Below are 24,729 nucleotides of genomic sequence, written 5' to 3' on the forward strand. Positions count from 1 at the left end.
TATACTCTCCATTTTACCACATAAACTCTTTAGCTTTAAGTTAATCATTCAACCAAAAAGGGATTGTTAACTATCCTGTAACTCTAATTCTTTTCAATGTCTTCTTATAGGATGCTCTCCCCAGTACACTAAATGTTTAACAAAAACACACATTTCAAATGTTGGAAAACCTTGACCCTATCTTCTTGAACTATCAATACAAGTTTACTCTAGTATTTCTAACTGCATTATGGAAACGGCAAATATCCATGACAAATAAAAAGTTGTCTTCCTACAAACTATTATCAAGTTTGCATCTAGTCTAGAGAAATCTATTAACCATCTCAAGAGCAGGCATACAAATATATCTTGTCTCATGCATAATCAAATAAACAAAAGGCAAAATTAGCCCAAGATCCTACAGTTTTCTATTTCTATCTTGTCACTTCACTTCAAACTACTCCCCAACAAGAATACTTTGTTTCTCTTAATATAATTTTTATTAAACTAGTTGACTTCTCATCTAAATAATTTGGTTAAAAGACATTAAATATATTCTACAAGAGACACTTAACTGGAATGTCTATTTTAAAGGTGGTTTTACAATTGTTCAGCTAATTTAAAAATTACTACACTGTCTATCAATCATTCTTGAAGAAGTGTTTTGTACTTTGCAATCTTCCTTTAAAATCAAGATTAAACATAGGTTCTTACAACAGACAGGTTAAAAGAATTTCTAATTTCTCCTTCATTAAAACATAGGGTGAAAAAAACAACATCAATTTTGGGGTTTTTCGACCCAAACTAAGAGCTCCAAAACCAGAATCACTGTATATCTGCACCACAGTCATATTCACTTGAGACACAGATCTTTACTGAAACCTTAAGAAGAGCTTGCTTGCTTGTAATGCAAGGAAGCAAAACCCCCACAACTTTATGCTGAACACAAATACATCTTTAGAATAATTTAAGAGACTATTGCTGATACAGTACAAGTATTTCTTTCCTCTCAGAAGAATCTCACCATTCTTCTTTCTGTAGCCATTTTTTCATGAAATAATATTCACCTCTGATTTCATTTATTGGCTCATTTCTACCTACAACACTGACACTGATCTTAGACATTTCTTTAATAGTTTATTTCTTCTGGTATTGTTTCCCCACTTTAGTCTTTGATTCATCCCTAGAAAGCCCAGGTAAAACACCACTTTGTAGAAAGCAGATGGAAAGTAGCATTTTTATACCATTCTATTTCAAAAAATTGTAATAGGCTATTTCTTCAAACTCATTTCTACAACATATGTGGAGAAGCATTTCCATTAAACAAATAACTACAAGAGCAGAAAAAACAAATGAAAGGTAGTTCTACATTTCACTTCTTGTATCATCTAATGAACTATCAGAATATGCTCTGGGTGGGTACTAACAGAACCTTTGAAGATCTAATTATAACCTTTAGAAATGAGATTAAGTTAAAAGATTAAAATAAGTAATTGAAAGAGGATAATTCACACCATCTATACTATTTAAGACCTATATACTTTACAAAGAAAAGTCCCCCATGACATTCAATTACCTAACAATATAGACCAATTAGATTAACATATTTATCATTAATTAGTGTATATTTACTATGGTAGTGAAATAATTTCAATAGTGTACTCAACATATAAAACTTACAAAGAAACAAAACCAAATAAGGAACACAAACAATTCATGCTACGAATTTACAAAAAGAGAATTTTCCAAGTGTAAGACAATGATAAGAACTTCCAGACCTTGAAAGCTTTTGACAAATAAATCAAACCATAGGAACTATGCTCTGGACTATTTCAAACACATATTATTAAAAAATATATATATAAAAAGTAAAAAACGATAAAAAAACCTCAGAGCCACAAGACTGAAGAAAAGCCTGACAGATTCAATGCAGGAGATTAACAATTAATTTCCTTTTACTGCTAGTATTTATACTGTGGCTCTTAGCCTATACTTATACATTCTAACTTACTGGACTTTTAAAGTTAGTTCTGAAGTCAAAACAGCAAGTTTTGTCAAATTAATTATTAACCAATGATGTGATATCATTAATAAAGTGATTTCTCCAAAATAAATAATTCTTTTAGCTATCATTCTTACCTCTGTTACTTTGGGCTGAAGTCTTAAAACTTCAGGACTCATGCGTGGGATATCTATATGGATCTAATTAGAAAGAAAGAAAGAAAGAAGAATACTGTAAAAGGAACCAACAGCGCACTTGTTAAACACCACAATAGTTAAAACAAACCTATGGGTTTACAAGATTAGTTATAATTCCATTGTATCACTGTTTTTGGAGTAACATGGATTTACTGTATTTCAAAACATACAGCTAAATCTTTAAGTCATTGTTAATCTATCAATGAGCAAATAAAAATGTACTTTGTTCTCATATTTTAGGATACTTACATTTTCACTGTTTGCAAAGTATACTCATATTGGCAATAGCCACTACCTCAGCGTAATTGTGAGTAAATACAAACTACTACTACTGTAAAGTCATGTTCAGTTGACACTGTCATATATACCTCTTGCTACTAAAGATGTTCTTGCTACTGAAGTCTTGAAGCTGAAAGAAAGATGTCAGCTTTTTCTGTCCTAAGGAAAGCTAAAGTAGTATTGCTTAGTCTATACTTAGTGATACAAACTATTCATTTTAATACAAAACTTGAAAAAAAATTATCTGCTTATCTGAGTGGGTAAGAAAGTTTGCCGTGCCTATGTTTACTGCACATCATACACAATTTCAAGTTCTTAAGCAGAAGTATGAAGCCAGTAAGAAACAGTCACTATTATACTTTTCCTGCCCGTCTTCACTCATTTGAAGGAGGGTCTGAGCAGGAGATAAAAGATTTGAAAACCATACTATTCTTAAATGGAAAACTATGGCAGCACCTAATGCCAGCATCACATGGCATGACTAAAGTTGACATTAAAAGACATCCACTATTTCAAATATCAGATTAAAATATTCCATATTTTTGCTTCTGAAATGTAGGAAAAAAAAATATTGGTGAGCTGTTTATCAAGTAAAATTAAAGAAATAAAGAAAAACAGGAACAAACATCAAAAAAATATCTAGGTTCTTTAGCAGTTATCCTGTATGTAAAAGTCACTTCAATAAGTGCTCTACCTGTCTATAGGTATCTTGGTGATTCTCATCATTTCTGGAATCATAGTATTGTTCAACAAATGCAAAATACTCTTTGCGTTTTCTTTGTAAAGTGCTTTCTCTTCGGTCCACATTTGCAGGAAGATAGCCCTGAAAAAAAAGTGAAATGGAAAGGATATTACCCTTTGCCTTACAAAAAGCACCACTGGCATTTGATTACATGTGACAGAAAAGCTAATAAACTGATGTAGTGCCATGCAGTCCTACAGGGATCTGAATAACTCCTTATTAAATCAGTTTTCTAATCATTCCAACTGATACAAAAGACACAAACATCTTACTAAAAGCAGTCTTTTTCAAGAAAAAGTTACATGTTCTTCCAGCTTTAAAAAGCAATTTCTCATCAAGAATTCCAAGATGACGTTTGCCTTCCAAACAGAAAAGCTCAAATAAATAAGTTCTGATGAATGTAATGTTATATGAGTTCATAAATTTCTGCATTCCTATGTGGCCATAATTGAAGCAATCTTCTTAATTTTTTTAAACGAAATGCATAATATCTGTGTTAGATATTATTAGCAAATATGTTTTATTTATGGCTAAATTTGTAATACAATAGAGTATTATATCAAAACCTTTAAAAACATTCTAGCTACTTTATTTCACTGGTTTACATGAGAAAGAAATCATTTGAAGCTTGAATTTCATCTCAACAGGTTATTAAGTTTCATCATAGAAAAAGACTCAACAGCAGCAGTGACTGAGCTCTTAGACGTAAGAACATTAGATGTACATTTGCTTAGTTGTTTCCCAAAAGCCATTTATAAATATTATCTTATGTTGCATGAAGTATAGACACACTAAGTCATGTGTCAGAGATTCAGAATTATACAGTTACATTTAATACAGAATATATCTGAGCAGTTCTTCATTGAACTCATTCACATTTACCAGAAAATCCCAATCTCCCCCTCCCCACCACCCAATCCATTCTCATTTTCTTTTATCCAGTTTGATCCCCATTTCTAGCATGTCAGCCTACTTCCCATTTAAAAAAAAAAAAGTTAAGGTTACTATTTCAGCATTTCACCGAAGGAAATATTATGAATGCTATTAAATGTTCAGTTTATATATAAAGTACACTTATTCGAAACACCATTATTCATGTAACTGGCTACCAGAAAGTTACCTGAATACTCAGAAATACTTAACACTTTCTTGTAAGCAACTCTATTTCAAACGATCAACACCAGTATGTCACAACACTGCAAAAAAGAAAGCTAGTTCATATTTTACTTACATGGCAGTCCTGAAAAAATACTTTCTGTAAGAATCATTCTAAAGATAGAGGGTTTGAAAGAGATCTGGACCTCCAAGGCAATGTAAGAAAAATCTAATAATCATATTATTCATTAGTCGACTCAAAATATTTCTTGCCAATATTACAAAAGCTCTCCTTCCACAATAACAGCTTTTACCATACTAACTGTAATTAGTAAAACAAAGAAATCAAATTTATGTTAAATTTAAGTTTCCTTAACAAAAATAATCCTCATAACATCAAAAAAATCCTATACTAGAAGTGCAGCATATATTTGCACTTAGACAACGAGCTGTAGTCACTTCAATTAACTTACTGTGCATTTAACGACAAAGGCAACTTTCTTATTAACACTACAAGCAAAAAGGGAAGGGTTAAACCTAACATGCTAAAATTGCTAATTATACAATAAAATTAAATACTCTAATAGTATATAGGTTCCATCACTCTCCTGCAACAATCCAACATCATCTATAACTTCTGTTTTGCTCAACATTTAGGGAAAAATAAAAAATAAAAAATACATACCATACTAAGAAAATCAACAGATACAACTTCAATGTTGACGTTTACAATCACCTTCTGACTCAGATACTACCAATTGTACTTAGTTCCCCAAAGAAGTCATAGTTTGGCCTCTTTAAGTAAGACTCCTAAATAATTCCAAAACACACAGAGTCAACCTTCATTTGGCTCTAAATATGCTACGGTTTCTTTGGTTTTCTGGTCTTTTTTGGTTTTGTAACTAATCTTTAGCCAAAACAGTTTTGCTTTTGTACACTTTTCCCAATAGCTCCCAGTGCACCTTACGGCATAAAAGACTATCACATTACTCCCTCTTATCTGGAATATACATTAGCAGTAAGTAAAATGTTTAAACAACTACTATGACTTAAAAGTCAATTACCATTAGAAAAAAGCATTGTGGAGTTTATGATCACAAATACTCCAAGTACTTTTTCTTCCCCACTTCAGAAACAAGATGAAACAAGCTGCTGCATTACAGTAAAGCAATGATCACTTAATGACTCATGTTTGGGTTTCCAAAATGTATTAATTAAGGACCAATTAGTAGATAAGAAATCATTATAAGAATTACATAAGAACAGCTGAGAGCATTACAAATATTGCTATCTGGTGACAGAAGAAAAAAACCCACACTTTCGAGGTCTTTTACTCAAAAAAAAAAGAAATCCACTTAGTTACTACACTCCCTGATAAAGAGTCCCTCCCCATCTTTCCTGCAGGCCCCCTTTAAGTACTGGAAGGTCACTATAAGGTCTTCCTTGAGCCTTCTCTTCTCTAGGCTGAATAACCCCAACTCTCTCAGCCTGTCTTCATGGGGAGGAGCTCCAGTCCCCTGATCATGCTTGTGGACCTCCTGTAGACCTGCTTGAGCAGGTCCATGTGAGACTAGAAGGCAAGAATCACCTCCCTTGACCTGCTGGTCACACTTGTCTTGATGAAGCCCAGGATACCATTGGCTTTCTGGGCTGCAAGTGCACACTGCCAGCTCATGCTGAGCTTCTCATCAACCAAGCCCTTCTCCTCAGGGCTGCTCTCAATCCACTCATCTCCCTGTCTGTATTTGTCCTTGGGATTGCCTCAATCCATGTGCAGGACCTTGAACTTGGCCTTGTTGAACTTCATGAGGTTTGTACAGGCCCACCTCTCCAGCCTGTCCAGGTCCTTCTGGATGGCACATCCCTTCCCTCCAGCGTGTCAACCACACCACACAGCTTGGTGTCACCAGCAAACTTGCCAAGGGTGCACTCAATCCCTGGCAACAAAGATGTTGAACAGCACTAGCCCCAGGACCAACCCCTGAGGAACGCCACTCATTGAATGAAGGTGAAGCTCACGCAAATCCATGGTCTTACTTGAAAGTAGGAAAGTGACTGCAGTTAACTTTTCCATAATTCCAATTCTCTAAACCTGTGTCAACCTCTGATTCAGAACTTACCCTATCCTTATGCTTTAGCTTATTGTGTTTCAAAGGCAATTTTGAGTAAGCGATAGTTGTTTGGTTTTTTTTTTTACTTTGAGCATTTTGAAACAGGCATCCCAAACTTCAAGGAAAAAAAAAAAAAAAGAAACGTTCTTTTCATTACCAAAATCTCAGACAACAACTTTGGAAACAGAACTAAAATAAATTGTACACTGCATGTTTAATTTCAATTACAGCAGGATATTTGAATATCCACCATTAAGAAGCTGCATCTGGATTTAGCTTTAGAAGGAACTAAGCTGCAAATTTAGTAGAACTCATCAGCAAGAGAGACTCTTTCAGTCACTGGAAATCAGTCTCAATCTGAAGTAAATACTTAGCAACCCCCGCTAAATTATGCTATAAAAAGCAACGCTATTTAAGTCTACTCTCTGAAAAATTCAATAGTGTTAAACTGTTGTGTGTATAACTCAGAATTTTAAACAGTTCTTAAATGCATGAAGATTTTCTGATAAAGTGTCTTTCCACAGCCTCTGGAGAGTAGACAGCTCCTTTTTTTAATACAAGCATCTTCACAAGTTCTCCTCCTAACCACAGGTAGACAAACAATAGCTAAAATGCACAACCATTTGCTATCACAAGTATTATAGCTGAAAAAATTGATATGAAAAATACTCCTAGGAGGAATAGGGTTTATTTTTGCAGAAGAACATTTTAAATATAGTGCAAACACTGAGATTAAAATATCTAGTTCTGTAACACCAAACCCAGTGAATCCTAGATTCCTGCAAGCTTGCCTCTGATGCCCAACTGCAACATCTGCGTCCAATTCCATGGTATTTCAGTCAAGCTACTGCCATTGCAAAACCCTCTGACCACCAGGCAAAGTTCAGAGAGGCCAGACTGACAAAAACTCATGCTACAAAGAAGTGATTAGCTTTTTAATTAGCTTGTCTCCCTTAACTGACTCACAGGTCTGACATCAGGAGATCCAATGCCACAAGGTAACTGACCACAGCAGTTCAGATCTGTTCGTCTTAAACCACTATAGAAAAATCAGCCAAAAACCTCATAAGATGCTATCACAGCTTTTGCTCAGTACAGTGTTAATCCTTTCTTATAGTAAACGTGGTCAGAAAGAAGCCTTTCATAGGACACTGACAGGCTTCGTTTCCTCTACTGTGTGCCTATTTTCAAGAAAACTGTAAGAATGTACTTGTCTTTGAACCCTCCACCACTCCATCAAAACTGGTTGAAAGAGGCCACTGTTATCACATAAGCCTTTCTTTCATAGAAAGCCAGGCTGAAAAATAAAGATATACAGTTGACATGATTTACTACTACTTCTCGTTCCCCTCCTTTCAGTTTGACAAATTAATCTTGAAATTGAGCAAAAGAACAGAACTTCCATTACAATCAGAAACAAGACACAATGTTTTCAAGTATCATTGATGGATTACAACTCAAGTAAAATTATTAGCAATGCTTGAAAAAAGCATTACTACTAAATGCAAAGGAAGAAAAAAAAACCCAAAAAACAAAAAACCCACAACTTACTGAAAGAAGCTTCCATGCACTTGGACGAACCCGTTTGGGAATGCCAGACCAACTCAATTTCCGTAGTTCTTCTATTAAAAGAGAAGTATTTCATGAGTACTATGGGAACCACGATCAATTAATATAAACAGATATAATCAAATTAATACAAAGTTGTTTATAACAATGATCATGTCTTCTTATGAAGTCCAATGAATTCAAGAATTATGTGGCAAGTCTAACAAATTAATAAAATACTGGATAATTACTATCCATAGAGATATCTACAATAATAGGTACTGAGTGTGATAAGGTAACTTTCTGGAGTATTTCTCAGTGTTACTTTTTAGTATACATGCCTTACATTAACATGCAAGAGATACTCAGTCTTATTGTATAATATGCTTACACAGATCCTAATTAAAAATAAGATTTGCAGTTACAGAATGATATTTTATGTCTGAATGCTGGAATTTAATCCCACACCATATTCTCATTCTTCATGTTGTACTCCTTTCTCTTGAAAGCTGCTTGTCAGATACCATACCTAGCTGAACAAATCTGTGGGACTTAAACAATTTTTACAAAAAATGTGTGATCACGTGAAAAGCATTATAGAAGTGTCATGGAAAATGTTAAGACAAAAGATGCTTAATAGCGTCCATAAGAAACAGTATTTTTATATGTACTTGTAGCTCTTTCTCCTCTTACTGAGTAGAAAAAACGGGTTAAAAATGCACAAATTCAAATTATCAACCTGCTAAATAATACGGAAGAACAAAATTCTACATTTTACTTTGCATATACTTTTTCCAATAATTATGAGTTGACTATGTATATTCCAGCAAATCTAGGCTCTATCATGTGCATATATTTTCCAAATTCTACACTTCAACAAACCCTTTAAAAACATTCTATCTACCCACCCCAAGAAAATGAAGCATAAAAGACAGTAATCAGACTAAGAACTTTCTGAGTGGATATCACAACTGACTGTCTTTGGTCATTTTTAGACATATCTTCTCCTTATTTTTTGTTACGACAAGGACTCCAATTAGCAACATCTATCTTCCTTCTCCCACCCACACCCTCCTACTACTCTGTGCATTTATAATGCCAAGAAATGCACATTATCATGTTAGGTATGGCATGTTATTGTAGAAAAAAAATATTTCTAGACACATTAATAACTTTTTAACCAGGAATGAAAACATAGTCCATTGAAACCAATACAGTAAGTACCTAAAAAAAATATATAATCCAAAAAAAAAAAATCTGATTGAAAAAGTGTACCAATGCTAAATAGTTAATGGGAAAAAAAAAAGAATTCTTTATTAGCAATTAAAGTTTCTCAAAGCAGCATCAACTGAAGCAAACAAAAAGCTCTAGTAACCTGAATTTTCCGGTATGAAGTTACTTGCTCATTAATATACCCTGGTTTTAATTTAGATACAAGCTAGCAAAAAAATATATTAGCAAAATCTATTTTGTCTTAAAACAAGATTACAGCATTAATATGAAGTTAAATAAATTGTGGCCAAAAAAATCCATCTGGATGAATTCATACTTCCATTTCTTTTTCTTACAGAAAATAGAGAAGAAAATTGGCAGGAGGCAGAAATTAAAGACTCTTATGGGCACAGCTAGATGAGGGGGTTTATGGTCACCACTTCAAACCAATCATGACTATTCCAAACAGACATGGGCTTACCAACAATTGTTTAAGTAAGGAAAACTTTACAGTACTGGATATACAAATTAAACAAGTTATATTTTCCCCTCTCACTTTGACCAGCAGGCTCAGACAAGACACAAGCTGCTGCATAGAGGTCTCACTTGGAACATATAGGCTATGTCACCAATAAGGCTATGTCACCAAAATCCAACCAAAACAGTGACCAGATGCTGCATTAGGATCAAAACAAAGCAGAAACTCAGAAAAGCAGAGAAAAATAACAGATATTAAGAAACAAGACATTAAAAGCACATCATATCAAAGTGAATGAGTCTATCACGTCTTGAATCCAGCCTAAGGAAAAAGGATGACTTTCTGATAACATCAATAAAACTTTCTTTCATCTATAAGCTTTAGAATACTATTGTATTTGGCAAAAATGTTTCATTAGTAGAAGCTTTTCTTTTCTGTATTTCAAAATGAGTCATGTTTGAAAGAGTCATGTGGTGGTTTAGGCCCTGAGAGGACCGGAGACCATATTGCTGCTGTCCCTCTCCCACCCTCAGACCGGACAGACTGAAAGTGAGGCACAAACCCCAGGGTTGAAATACGGAGAAATTTAATACAACAGTGTAATAAATAACAATCTGAACAACAATAGCAATAACAACAACAATAAACAGTAATAACAGTAAACAAGACAAAAGATGTACAGAGAAATACCACAATGGACATCAAGACTACCGTGCATGCTTCCCTGGACCAAAGCCACAAAGGAAACAGCTCCCGTACTTCGACACGTTCTCACCCAGAATCAAGTCTCCTTGTGGTATGCATCGGACCTCTCCATTGTCCAGTATCACCCACCAGATACACCCAGATCCTTGAGCAAAAGCAATCCCGTGGATGGGTTTGCCTTTACCTTTGCCTGGCACAGGACTAAACCAGACCGTTTCTCCCAACATATTCCTCATGCGCACTGCAGGGACTTTATCCCCATCTACAGCACGTGGAGGTCTCGACTGAGCCGGGTCAGCTCAACTGGCAGATCTTCTTGTGTTGACTAGCCAGGTGGCCTTTGCTAGATGCTTGTCCCAGTCTTTGAAGGTGCCACCTCCCAGTGCTTTCAATGTGGTTTTGAACAGTCCATTGTAGCAGTCGATCTTCCCAGAGGCAGGTGCGTGGTAGGGGATATGGTAGACCCACTTGATGCCGTGTTCTTCTGCCCAGGCATTTATGAGGTTGTTTTGGAAGTGGGTCCCGTTGTCTGACTCAATTCTCTCTGGGGTGCCATGTTGCCACAGGATTTGGGTCTCAAGGCCCAGGATGGTGTTCCAGGCGGTGGTGTTGGGCGCTGGGTAAGCTTCCAGCCATCCAGTGGTTACTTCCACCATTGGGAGCGCATGTGGAGCTTCCTATGGCGGGTCTGTGGCAGTGTGATGTAGTTGATCTGCCAGGCCTCTCCATATCTATATTTCATCCACTGCTCTCCATTCCGCTGGGGCTTCACCCGCTTGGCCTGTTTGATTGCAGCACACGTCTCACATCCGTGGATGATCTCTGCAATGGTGTCAATGGTGAGGTCCACCCCTTGATCTTGAGCCCACCTGTATGTTGCATCTCTACCTTGGTGGCCCGAGGTCTCGTGGGCCCACCGAGTTACGAACAGTTCATCTTTGCGCTGACAGTCCAAGTCCACCTGAGCCACTCTAATCTTAGCAGCTTGGTCTGCCTGCTGGTTGTGTCGATGTTCATCAGTGGCCCGACTCTTAGGTACATGGGCATCCACATGGCTCACCTTCACAACGAAGTTTTCCACACAGCTGCAATATCCTGCCACACCTCAGCAGCCCAGACAGTTTTAGCCTTACATTGCCAGTTGTTCTGCTTCCAGTGCTGCAACCATTTCCACAGTGCTGCAACCATTTCCACTGCCCACGAGTTGGTGTAGAGGTAGAGCCTCAGCCACTTTTCCCACTCAGCAATGTCCAAAGCAAGCTGGGCAGCTTTCACCTCTGCAAACTGGCTCAATTCACCATGTCCCTCAGCAGGTTCAGTGACCCATCATGTGGGACGCCATGCAGCAGCCTTCCATCGTCGATGTTTTCCCAGAATGCAACAAGACCCAACAGTGAACAAGGCATATCACTTCTCATCCGGCAGCTCGTTATATGGTGGGGCCTCCTTAGCACGTGTCACCTCCTGTTCTGGTGACATCCCGGAATCTTTGCTCTCCAGCCAGTTCGTGATCACCTCTAATATCCCTGGGCAGCTGGGGTTCCCTATTCGAGCCTGTTGTGTTATCAACGCAACCCATTTACTCCACGTGGCATCAGTTACACGATGCGTGGAGGAGGCCTTTCCTTTGAACATTCACCCCAGCACCGGCAGTCAGGGTGCCAGAAGGAGCTGTGTTTCAGTGCTGACCACTTGTGAGGCAGCCCGAACTCCTTCGTGCGCTGCCAGTATCTCCTCCTCAGTTGGGGTATAATTAGCTTCAGAGCCTTTGTATCCCTGGCTCCAAAAGCCTAGAGGTCAGCCTCAGGTTTCCCCAGGTGCTCTCTGCCAGAGGCTCCAGGTAGAGCCACTTTCCCCAGCTGCGGTGAAGAGCATGTTCTTAACCTCCTGCCCTTCCCGGACTGGCCGGAGGGCTACTGCCTGGGTAATCTCCTGCTTAATCTGTTAAAAGTATTGTTGTTGCTCAGGGCCCCATTCAAAATTGGTTCTTCTTACAGGTTACGTGGTAGAGAGAGCTCACAATCAGGCTGCAGTTCGGGATGTGCATCCTCCAGAACCCCACAGCGCCCAGGAAAGACTCAGTCTCCTTTTTAGAGGTTGGTGGGGCCATGGCTGTTATCTTGTTTATCACCTCTATTGGGATGTGGTGACACCCATCTTGCCATTTTATCCCTAGGAACTGAATTTCCCTTGCAGGCCCCTTAACTTTCTTTTGCTTAATGGCAAAGCCGGCCTTCAGGAGGATTTCAATTATCTTCTTTCCTTGTTTCAAAGACCTCCTCGGCTGTGTCCCCCCATACAATGATGTCATCAATGTACTGCAGGTGTTCTGGAGCCCCACCTTTCTCTAGTGCAGTATGGACCAGTCCATGGCAAATGGTGGAGCTGGGGCAATCGATTCCAGGTGTACTGGATGCCTCTCCAAGTGAATGCAAACTGTGGCCTGCACTCTGGCGCTATCGGAATGGAGAAGAATGCGTTAGCAATGTCAATCGTGGCGTACCACTTGGCTGCCTTCGACTCCAGTTCATACTGGAGCTCGAGCATGTCCGGTACTGCAGCACTCATTGCTGGCGTAACTTCATTCAGGCCACAGTAGTCCACAGTTAGCCTCCATTCACCATTAGGCTTTCTCACTGGCCATATAGGACTGTTGAAGGGGGAGTGAGTTTTGCTGATCACCTTCTGGCTTTCTAGTTGACGGATCAGCTGATGGATGGGGACGAGGGTATCTCGGTTGGTGCGGTACTGCCGCCGATGCACCGTCCTGGTAGCAATCGGCACTCGCTGCTCCTCAACCTTAAGCCGCCCCACCACTGAGGGATCCTCTGAGAGGCCGGGTAAAGTGGACAACTGTTCAACCTCCTCTGGGTCAGCTACACCAAAAGCCCACCGGTACCCTTTTGGGTCTCTGAAGTACCCTCTCCTGAGATAGTCTATGCCCAGGATGCACGGGGCATCTGGGCCAGTCACAGTGGGGTGCTTATGCCAGTCCTTCCCAGTCAGGCTCACTTCAGCTTCCAATAGGGTCAGCTGTTGGGATCACCCTGTCACTCCAGAGATGCAGATGGATTCAACCCCACTGCAGCTCAATGGCATCAGGGTGCATTGTGCACCAATGTCCACCAAAGCCTTATACTCTTGTGTGTCTGACATGCCAGACCATTGGATCCACACTGTCCAGTAAATCCGATTATCCCTTTCCTCCACCTGGCTGGAGGCAGGACCCCTCTAATCCTGCTCATCATCACTCACTTCTTGCAAGAATGATTTACTGGTCCCCTCAAGAGGGTCAGACATAACGTTCACCATTCTATTCTGCCTGGGGGATTTCTGACTGGACACTGGAGCTGCGCTCTTCTTGGAGGACTCCCCTTTTGTGATGGTCTTCCCTTTCAGCTGCTCTACTCGTGCAGCTAGGGCAGCAGTGGGCTGTCCATCCCACCTCCTCACGTTTTCTCCATGGTCACGGAGGAAAAACCACAGGGTGTCTCGTGGTGTGTACCTTCTATTGCCTTTCTCTTGGGTGGCGAAACGTTTACTTCTAATGGCTGAGATATTGGCCCTTGCATGTGGAATGTAGGACACTTCCTCATTCACTTTCTGGACCCTCTGAGACAGTTCATTTACAGCTGAAACACAGGAATGTTGAGATGAAGGGAGATTTCCCTCATATTGTCGGAGCTTGCCAACCACTCCATCCACTGTTAGAGTCTGGGTGTCTCGCACCAGGACACTATTGCCAATGCTTTCGAGTGTGCTTCTGGTGCATTTTTCAGGAACTTTCACCAATCAGGTGTGTGCAAGGGGCCTGATCTGGGTCCATGGGTGTCTGCTCATCATTCAGATCACCATAGATAATATCAAACACAGCCAGTTCCCTGAGATTCTGAATGCCTTTCTCAATGCTGGTCCATTTGCCTAGCTGACATAGGATATCATCCTCATAGGGATACCTCTCCATTACACTGAGCAGGAGTCACCTCCACAGGCTGAGGGTTTGAGTCTGTTTCCCTACTGCCCTGTCAATGCCAGTCTCCTTGGCCAAAGATCCCAGCTGCTTGGCCTCTCTCCCCTCCATCTCAAAAGCACTGGCTCCATTGTCCCAGCATCAGAACAGCCAGGTGCAAATCTGCTCGCCTCCCAGGCGGACGAAATCTCTCCACATATCTCACAGCTCAGTTGGGGACAAAGATTGGACGATCACCACTGGCCCTTCCTCCTGTTCCCGTGCTGGGCCTGGATCATCCCCCTCCCCCACTTTGCGAGCTGACTTTCTGGTGTATTTGGTTTTCTTTATCGGGGCAACTGATACCAGCACTGGCTGTCCCCCCAGCTCAGCTGCTGTACTAGTAAGTTCACTTTCAGACCCTGCAGCCCTTTCTCTCCCTTGAGAGCAGTGAGTGGTATTAAAAAGGACACGGTAGGCATGGGCAAGTCCCCAACACATTGCAGCAAGTTGTCTCCTGGTTTTTGTCAAATTGGCAACACACCCTTTCTAAGCAATCCACCAGTTTATCAGGGCTCTGCATTTGTTCAGGAGTGAAATTCCAAACCATTGGAGGCAACCACTGATCCAGGCCTTTGCCCATCCTTTCCCATATACCTTGCCACTCACTATTATCTGACCTTGGGGCAGGTTTCCGAGCACTGCTATTGTTAGAGGAGTACCACCCGGCCAAATCCAAAATCAGGCAGGCATTCAGAAAGCATTGTGCCACAATCACACTTGCCTGGACACTCCAAGGATCAAAAACCGAGAGGATCTCTTCCTCTGTCTCACCCATAGAGGGGGTGAGACCCCTAACAAAAGCCGAAGCAGCAAACAGGTACCGGCCCACCCCCACAAACAGCGATACGAACACGTTATAAGCAGTCAGTAGCCAGTGCAACAAGACAAGCCCCTTTACACATTTTCCACCGACAACAAACACCAGCACTGGAAACACACAGAGGATATAAGGAACAATCCAGCCCCACCACGCAAGTAAGTGGGCCAGCATTGCAAACATTGTATTGTTTGATAAGAAAAACAGAAAAAAAAAAAAAAAAAAAAAAATCGCACCCAACAGATTGCTCCAACACACTCTGGTCAGGGTCTGTCCCTTTTTGAACCTTATTTCAACCCAATCGGGCCACACGTCGGGCACCAAAAAGGCTGTGGTAGTTTAGGCCCTGAGAGGACCAGAGACCACGTTGCCGTTGCCCTTCCCTCACCCTCAGACCCGAAAGTGAGGCAGAAACCCTGGGGTTGAAATAAGGACAAATTTAATACAACAGTGTAATAAATAACAATCTGAACAACAACAACAGCAATAATAACAACAATAAACAGTAATAACAGTAAACAAGACAAAAGATATACAGAGAATTACCACAGTGAACACAGCCAGCCCACCACGCGTGCTTCCCTGGACCAAAGCCACACAGGAAAGCTTCCTGCGCTGCCGCAGTGGACCTCAGCATGGTATGAAGAACCTGCCTGGAGATCCCTTCCCCTTGCTGGGGAAACTTAACCCTATCCTAGCTGAACCAGGACAAGTCAAAGTACACTGACATGGAGGTCAAATGTACCAATTATATTTAAATATGTATTACTGTGTAGTAACATAACTATGCTCACTGTAACTGATTACACTTTATTTTCTTATTTACAGTCCATCCCTACCCAACATGCTGATCGTTTACAGTACAGCAAAGTATGCTTTGCACAAAAATTCTACTGCCAGTTAGTCCCCTCTCTCTTTATTAATTGGCATAGGCAGATTATTGCCTGCTCTTTAATCCAGAAATAAAAATATATACTATCAGGCAGAAACAAGTTTAAACTCATTTTATCGGTCCCAATTTCAAACCAAATCACTCAAGGGATCCTCAGTCAGGGAAATCTAATCTGGCAGACCGAGAGCCATTTCAGGTTCAGAGAAGATCTAGATATGGCAAGGCAGTGAAATTTTTACTTCAAGCACAGTGGTACCTCACAAGAAGCACCTATTGAGGTACATACAAAATAGTAGTAACAATTACAGTGTTCAGTTTTACCAAGGTCCCTTGACAGTAGCATGACTACAAAAGCAAAAGAAAGCCTTTGTCCCTTCTAACAGTAATGTCCTAGCCTCTACTTCCTACTTACAGATTACTCCTAAGTCCCATTTATCCATTTCACCCTCTTCTCCAGACTTCCTTTTTATTTTCCTCCTTTGTGGCGCTCATCCCTATATATTTCAGCTTTATCTCTCCTCAAATCATCAAGTGAAATTCCACACCTCTCTTCACTGATGGCCAATAGAATTCACTGTATAGTTAAGAAAACCTTGTATTATTAAGTGAAAAGTAGTACCATCTTTAAAACAGAACTGTAGCTTAAAAAAATAAAATCTTAAGTAATTACTTTAAATATTTTGAAAGAAACCTGGTTTTTGTTCTTTATCTCAAAATAATCCCAGAGATTGATGCTCTCTTACTTTCTTACTTAGACCAAACTGTGACAATGAATTTAAATACGACTTTTATAAGTTTATAGGTATGTGCATTAGAAAGGAAAAAAATTACAGGTTATACAGTATATCAATATCAGGAAAAGCAGTTGTAATATATCAGAGTAAGCAAAATGTAAGCAGCAGCAGCATATGCTTTCAAAAAACATCAAGACGCTCACGGTACTTCTGCACACTAAATACGGATGGATGGAGGAAGCACATAAGCATGCTTAAATACATAACTCCAAGGTATTATTTGGTGGTATCCCAATAAATTCCTCCCTTATTCTTTGTCTCAAGGAGTTGATAAGCACTGGCAGAATGCAGGATGACCAAAGTATCAGTGACATGAGAATATATGATACTACTGAAGTTCACTGTAAGCAGAAGTCTCAAAGAAACAGTGAAAGCATAACTTGTGCAGACTATAAACACTGATTAAGAGAGTGAAGTTTAAATTGAACTACATACCACAGGCTGGCACAACAAAAATAATTCATCATGAGTATGCTGCCACAGCAAACATGAGGAATTCAATGGGAAAGAAATATAATAAGCAACTGAAATTCTCTGACATTAAATAAGTGACTCCTGAATTTCACTGATACTAAACAGGAAATGGCACCCAGGATTGTCCACTCACAATAAAAAGCTAGGCTTGGGCACAGAGATGCATTTACAACAGCAGAGACATTTGACTGCTGATACACTGAGGACAGAAAACAAAATGCAGTTCTAAAGTCAAAGAGCCATGGGATGACACAAACAATGGAAAAAGGCACTAATGGATTCTGAAGACAACCCGGGAATATGCATGACAAAAAAAACCCATGCAAACAGCTCTGCCATGACACACAGCAAGGCTGGAGTACAGAACACAGCTGGACAGGAATGGGCTTCATTAAGGAGAGTATCAAAGGAGAGCAGAGGGACACTACTGAAGTAAAAACCAAGAAATAGGTGTGTTGGTTTTGGGTTTTTTTTTACTTTGGAAAAAGGTGAAAAACAATCTGTTACTTCAAAACAAAACAAAAGTCTGAGTACATTACTCAGAATGGGCTTTTTGGCTCTTGGGGATTGGTTCTTTATGGTGATAGCCTTTAGGAAGCAGTTTTTAAGGATGGGTAGAAGGGAGATTGTGATCAACAGAATGAAGGACACAAATTCCCAAACATAAACATTATGTTATAGCGGTATTAAGTGATCACCTTTAGAAGATCCTGATATTTGGCCTTAAACAGACGTTTATCCAAGAAGTTCAAGTTAAAACAAAATCATTGCATTCCAAAGAACAGAAATAGCCAGCTTCGTAATAGATGTCTGAGATAAAGAACAGCGTTGCAATTAAAAGACAAATTTGTAAATTCATATGCTACAGTTTTAGGTCATAGCAACTTTAGCAATTTTCACTGAAGCAAGCAGAAAATGGATCCATTAATCTCATTCACATGCAATTCCAATTTTCTAATCTACAAAAGCAGACAAGATACAATTCAAATATTACAAGTTCTCAGTAACTGTCAAAAGCAACAACCACCACCCGTTCTAATAGTATTGGCAGTGAATGACCAGAGGCACCATAAATCAGATATTTCAATATCCATCTTGTCATGGAGTAGTGGCTCCCCAACAGTCATGGAAGAAGCACAGTGATAACATGATTTATGTTCCACCCACCCAGGTGTCCCTTTACCAGCCAAGGAAGCCCTCCTCCCCTAAGTCCTCCTGGCAGCTGCAGCAAGTTTGACTGGTTTTTTATGGTCTTAACAGGTCTAGTTTATTGTCAGACTCCATCTGCCCAATAAATCAATCACAAGCTGCCCAAGAGGTACCCCTGAACAGCACCTGGTCACATACCTTACTCTTTTTTCTATTACTTGATCTTTTTCCACCACCCTACTACCTCCTTTTCTCTGTCCCAAATTAACAAACCACTCTTAATTACTTCTCCCCTTAGTGGTCCCAGTTTCATTACAGCTATATGCAAATTTGGTATTTCCGAAATGATTACCTAGGCACTGCTGGTCTTGTCACACTGCACCTTCCAAAGTGGCCCCAGTGCTCCCCTCTGCTCAACAGCACTGTTTGGACATTTCTCACTTCCTTTACTACTTGCGAAAACCAGGCATCCCATAGGGTGCTATCTATAACTTCTGTCAGCTTCTCACACTGCTGTTTGTTATGTTCAGCAATTTTTCATGTCATCTCCAGTAGTTCTCCACACCCTTGGGAGTTAGTTCAGACTCCAAGTAGGGCAATCAGCAGTTTAGATATTTGCCTGCAGCCCTAACACATCTGCAACAAGTTTCAATTCCACCCATGATTCTGTGTCAAGTAAATCCTCAAGCTACCAAGCACTCAATCGTAGGTAATAGTATCACTGGTTATATTCTTCCAAAAGACAAAAAGGCAGAAAAAGTAAAAGGAAAGTAAGCATATATGAACAACACTAGAAAAATTGCATTTTGTATAGTTAATGAATAAAAAAACCCAAAAGATAAACGTAAAAAAAAATATCTGCCTTAACACATCTACAAATTATATATGTGTTGCTTCTGTACCCCAGAACAGGATTATAAACTCCAGTGTTGGTTTAATAACATTAACATAAACTACAAAGGCCCCAAGTCTTCAAAAGTAAGTGATCTTCAACTGCATCATACTGCTCCACTAGTCCTTGGGCAGTATTTACGAACTTTACCAAATCTGATCTATGTCACTGGTTGTCTGGCTGAAGGGAAACAGATCTTGTGCATCAGTTTATTAATTTGTTACACAATGATTTTGCTAAAACTCCAAGCTTCAGCTACTGTTATACACAAACACACCATTTACAAGCTACATAATAAGCACAATATATGCAGAAAATATAAAATAAGTTGCAACTCAGGAACTACTTTTATTACTTTCAAGTGACATCAATTGCTTATTCTCAACTCCGTATCTCACTGAACCCTCTCTAATCTTTCACCTTCCTGGTTTTTTCCTCCTCCCTTAACTCAGTCCGAAAGGGAACCTATGCACAACCAACCTCTAAAATCATGTAAAGAGAAGGGGGGGGAAAAAAAAAAAAAGGCATAAAGTAACAGGAACTACGCAAGCAAATTAGAATATAGCTTATTCTAGTAAAACTTTCTATCCTGAGATGCAGCTGAGATTTCCTTCTATTTTCATGACCAAAGACAGTTTTGACAATTTAAATTATGGCACTCTTAAATGAAACCTCTGCTTCTAGGCTAAATATAAACAACTACTTCTAGGACCCACTGAACTATGAACTCACTCTCTGACAATTAAGAAAAGAGGAATAATGTTTTGTTTCAGTAAGTTTCACAAGAAATCAGTTTTCATTCCTGACGCTATTCTGCAATGAACATACATTTCCTTTAATTAGGGATAGTTTGATCTGTCACGTAATTCTAAACAATAACGTAGATACTTATCCTGTGGGACTGGGTTTCAAAGAACTGCTCCTTCTGGAAGAAAATCTCAGCACTGGACATGGAAGTAAAAGCGTACACCAAGGACCAAACATCTCTGTTTTACAACGTAACACTTACTTGAAACATATCCACTAATGCTCCATAATATAGGATTTGGGAGTGAATATATCCCTACATTCTTCCATGCTGAACACAAATTAAATAATTATTTATGTTCCTTTACCAGAGCCTTATCCTCTCTGAGTGTTCTTTTTCTTTCTGGATTGTCTGCTGGGTGTACAAAATCTTTAGCAGTGTACCTTATCCCAGTATATTTGAGAAAAAGCACTTAATGCTAGTTTTTATACTTCTTACAAGTTGTTTCTCAGACTCTCTTTCAGAAGTGTTTCCATAGATTTAGCCTGACAGGATTTATATTCTCTTCTACCCTCCTTGACACAGAACTTTACCTTTTGGATTGTATTTAATAACCTCCTATTGTATTTAATAACCTCCTCTATTGTCATGTCATACAGCGTTCCTCTGAACCTTCTCAAGTCTTCTGGTTTTGCTTTCGTAAGTGGTACGGTAATTGCTTTCAGTACAGAAACTGTTAGACAGATGATTGCACATCTGAGAGTTAAGTCAATTCCATCACAAACCATTAGTCCTGGGTATGTGATAATTCCATTTCTGCACCAACACTGACTGCTGTCCTGTATCACAGTTCTCAAATTCCAGGATCCCAGACTAAAAATCATATAAAATTCTGGTCCTAAGTCTTCACTACAGTGAGCTCAAGTAGCATTTCACCAGTGACAAACAGCACACACTACAACTGAAATAGGCTATGCAAGAATTTTTATCAGGTCCAGTAGCAAGCTTTCATGATTATCACCCCAAAAGCATATGGTCTGACCTTCATGCATCGCTACTGTTAAAGCATCAATTTACATTACTCTTTCCTCCGATGGTTCAATACTAAAACATGAGAAAATAAAACCAAGAATCCTGCCCCTCCCAAGAACAATTATAAAAGCAGGAAAAAAGTAACTCCTAGAAGACTTAGTCTAACACTACTATAACACAGAATAAAAACACTCCTGGTGACAAGACAGACAAGAACAAACTGAAGCATATACATTGAGTGTCATTTTAGATCTATGTAACAGACTGTCAGTGAAGCTATGTTCTAATAATACTTTCAAAAGTTATGAGTTGCATGTACATTTTATTTTAAATACATGTATAACTTTTACAGCAAGTGTATTTTACTGGTTTTAAGACAGGCTTTATTCTTATAAGTGACCCACCAGATCACTTCATAAAATCAAATGATAACACATAATTGAAATACTTGCATTCAAGAAAAAAAAAAAAAAAAAAAAAAAGAGCTGAGTGGGATGAAACCACTCAACAATTTTTATCTCAAATTTAAAATACTAAGTTCATAGAATAGTTTGGGTTAGAAGGCACCTTTAAATGTCATCTAGTCCAACGCCCTTGCAATAAGCAGGGTCATCTTCAACTAGATCAGGTTGTTCAGAGCCCTGTCCAACTTGACCTTTAATGTTTCCAGGGATAGGGCATCTATAACCTCTCTGGGCAACCTGTTCCAGTGTCCCATCACCCTCATTGTAAAAAATGTCTTCCTTATATCTAGTCTACATCTACCCTCTTTCAGTTTAAAACCATTACCCTAGACCTATCACTACAGGCCCTACTAAAAAGTCTGTCTCGATCTTTCTTACAAGCCCCCCTAACATACTGGAAGGCTGCCATAAGGTCTTCCCTGAACCTATTCTTCTCAAGGTTGAACAACCCCAACTCTCTCAGCCTACCTTCATAAGAGAGGTGTTCCAGCCCTCTGATCATTTCCATGATCCTCCTCTGGAGTCGCTAACAGGTCCATGTCTTTCCTGTGCTGAGGACCCGAGAATTGGACACAGTACTCCAGATGGGGCCTCACAGGAGTGAAGTAGTGGGGGAGAATCACCTCCCTCGACCTGCTGGCCACCCTTCATTTGATGTAGCCCAGGATATGGTTGGCTTTGAGCTACAAGCACACATTGTTGGCTGACATCCAGCTTTTCATCCACCAGTACCCCCAAGTCCTTCTCCACAGGGCTGCTCTCAATGAACGTATTCTCCAGCCTGTGGTGATACCGGAGGTTGCCCAGACCCATGAGCAGGACCTTGCACTTTGCCATGTTGAACCCCACGGTCCCACTTTTCAAGACTGTCCAGGTCCCTCCAGATGGCATCCTGTCCCTCAGGCACGTCAACTGCACCACTCAGCTTAGGGTCATCTGCAAACTTGTTGAGAGTGCCCTTGATCCCTCTATGTCATCAACGAAGATATTAAACAGTACTGGTCCCAGTACAGACCCCTGAGGGACATCACTCACAACTGACCTCCATCTGGACATTTATCTGTTAACCACTATCCTCTGTATGTGACCATTCAACCAATTCCTCATCCACCAAACAGTCCACCCACCAAATCCATATCTTTCCAATCTAGAGAGAAGGATGTTGTGGGGGTCTGTGTCAAAGGCCTTACAGAAGTCCAGATAGATGACATTTGTAGCTCTTCTCCACTGATGTAGTCACTCCATCATAGAAGGCCACTATGTTGCTCATGCAGAACTTGCCCTTGGTGAAGCCATGCTATCTCTCTCAAATCACCTCCCTGTCCTCCATGTGCCTTAGCATAGCTTCTAGGAGGATCTGTTCCATGATCTTCCCAGGCACAGAGGTGAGGCTGACAGAGGAGTAGTTCCCAGGGTCGTCCTTTCTATCTTCTTTTAAAATGGGTGCAATTGTTTCCCTTTTACCAGCTACAAGGGACTTCACCTGACTGTCATGACTTTTCAAATATCAGAGAGAGTGGTTTGACAACTACATCAGCCAATTCTCTCAGGACTCTGGGATGCATCTCGTCAGGATCTGTCTGTTCAGGTTCCTTGGATGGTCACGAACCTGATCTTCTCTTACAGTGAGAGGGACTTTGCTCACACAGTCCCTGTCTTGCAGTCCATCCCATTGAGAGGTGTGGGGAGAGAGGTTGCCAGTGAAGTCTGAGACAAAAAAGTTGTTGAGTACCTCAGCCTTCTCCTCCTCTGTTATTACCAGTTTGACAGTCTTATTCATCAGGGGGGTAGGCTTTCTTTGACCTTCCTTTTCTGGCTGATATATCTGTAGAAACCCTTACTATTATTCTTTGCTTCCCTTGCCAAGTTCAGCTCCAGCTGCACCTTGGCCTTCCTGACCCCATCCCTACAGAACTGGGCAGTGTACTTCTATGTTTTCCCAGGATACCTGTCCCTGCCTCTACTGCCTGTGCAAGTTCTAGTCTGTAAGTTGCTACAGTATCTTTTTTTTTTTTATCCAATTTTCATTGGCTTTTCTTTTAAACACCTGGTTCTTCCCTTATCCTCCCATTTTTCCTACTGAATATTTAACTTCCCCACTGAGAAGTGCTAAGTACATTCATATTCCACAGTATCTTGTAACAGAAAATCCATTTAAGGCTGAATTTTTCTCCATATAACTCATGATAAAAAGATTTTTTTAAAAAAAAAAAGTTCCTTACTGGGCCAATATGTAACACACAGCATGCTCAAGGGAATAAATCATTAAAACTTAATTTATTGAGAACACAAAAGATCTACAAAAACATATGAAATGCGTGACAGCGGCCAGAAGCTTTACTTAAGAGCACATAAATCCACAAAGATGCGATGCAAAGAAAAAAAAGTTAGATTAAATCTTTGAAAACAGCATCTTATCAAGAAACCGAAGACAATGAGATACTTGACAAAATATAATTAGAAAACAGGTATGATACGCTGCTCTTATAAACAGCCTTGACATGATAAAAATAAGGGCAAGACGTCAGCTCACACAACATCCGATACTGAATCCTTCCTGGCATCCAAGAACAAAGAGTGCCCTGCATTTATCTGTTCACGTCTGAGTGTCCAGCCTTGAAAGCTGCCACCAGCCCCATGTGGGTCCTGACAGCCACAGAAGCTCCAAACCCAGAACCCATGTCACAGCTTCAAAGTGACTGGATAGTTCTCACCTACATCCACACATGCTACACTTTCAGAGAGAAGGAAGAGAGGCTGGAAAAGGAAGCACTACTTTTCTAATTTCTGTCGGCTTTCCATATGGGGAATTTGTTACCTCTTTCAACCTGTTAACCACCAGAAGTTTTCACTTCCTTACCTGAAATTTTTTTTGTCTTTTCCCCCCTAAAAAGGTGTGACCATTCCAATGGATTCACAAAATTAAAGGATGAATGCCAACTAATGGAAAGAGATGCCAAAAATAACTTCCTGAAATGAAGCAGGTAAATTGAAAGTCAGAAAGTCCAATGATATAGCCGAAGCTGTATGCATACCAAAATACTCTAGACCTTGAAATTTGAAGGGGTTTATTTCATTTTAGCATAAAGTTTAGTATAATATCCAAA

At 39.8% G+C, this 24,729-nt stretch overlaps 1 protein-coding gene across 1 annotated transcript in view; it reads right to left on the minus strand.

Moving 5' to 3' along the window:
• TBC1D22A (TBC1 domain family member 22A) overlaps positions 1-24,729 on the minus strand; it is a 210,441-nt gene that overhangs the window by 166,536 nt on the left and 19,176 nt on the right. Inside the window, exons 5-7 of the mRNA XM_026868331.1 lie at positions 7,957-8,027; positions 3,152-3,280; positions 2,119-2,181 (exon numbers count right to left, since the gene is read on the minus strand). Coding sequence (XP_026724132.1) covers positions 2,119-2,181; positions 3,152-3,280; positions 7,957-8,027 — 263 coding nt within the window. The remainder of the gene's footprint in view (positions 1-2,118; positions 2,182-3,151; positions 3,281-7,956; positions 8,028-24,729) is intronic.

Source organism: Athene cunicularia (genome assembly GCF_003259725.1).
Source record: "Athene cunicularia isolate RWA chromosome 1 unlocalized genomic scaffold, athCun1 chr1_part2, whole genome shotgun sequence".
NCBI classification, from domain to species: Eukaryota; Metazoa; Chordata; class Aves; order Strigiformes; family Strigidae; genus Athene; species Athene cunicularia.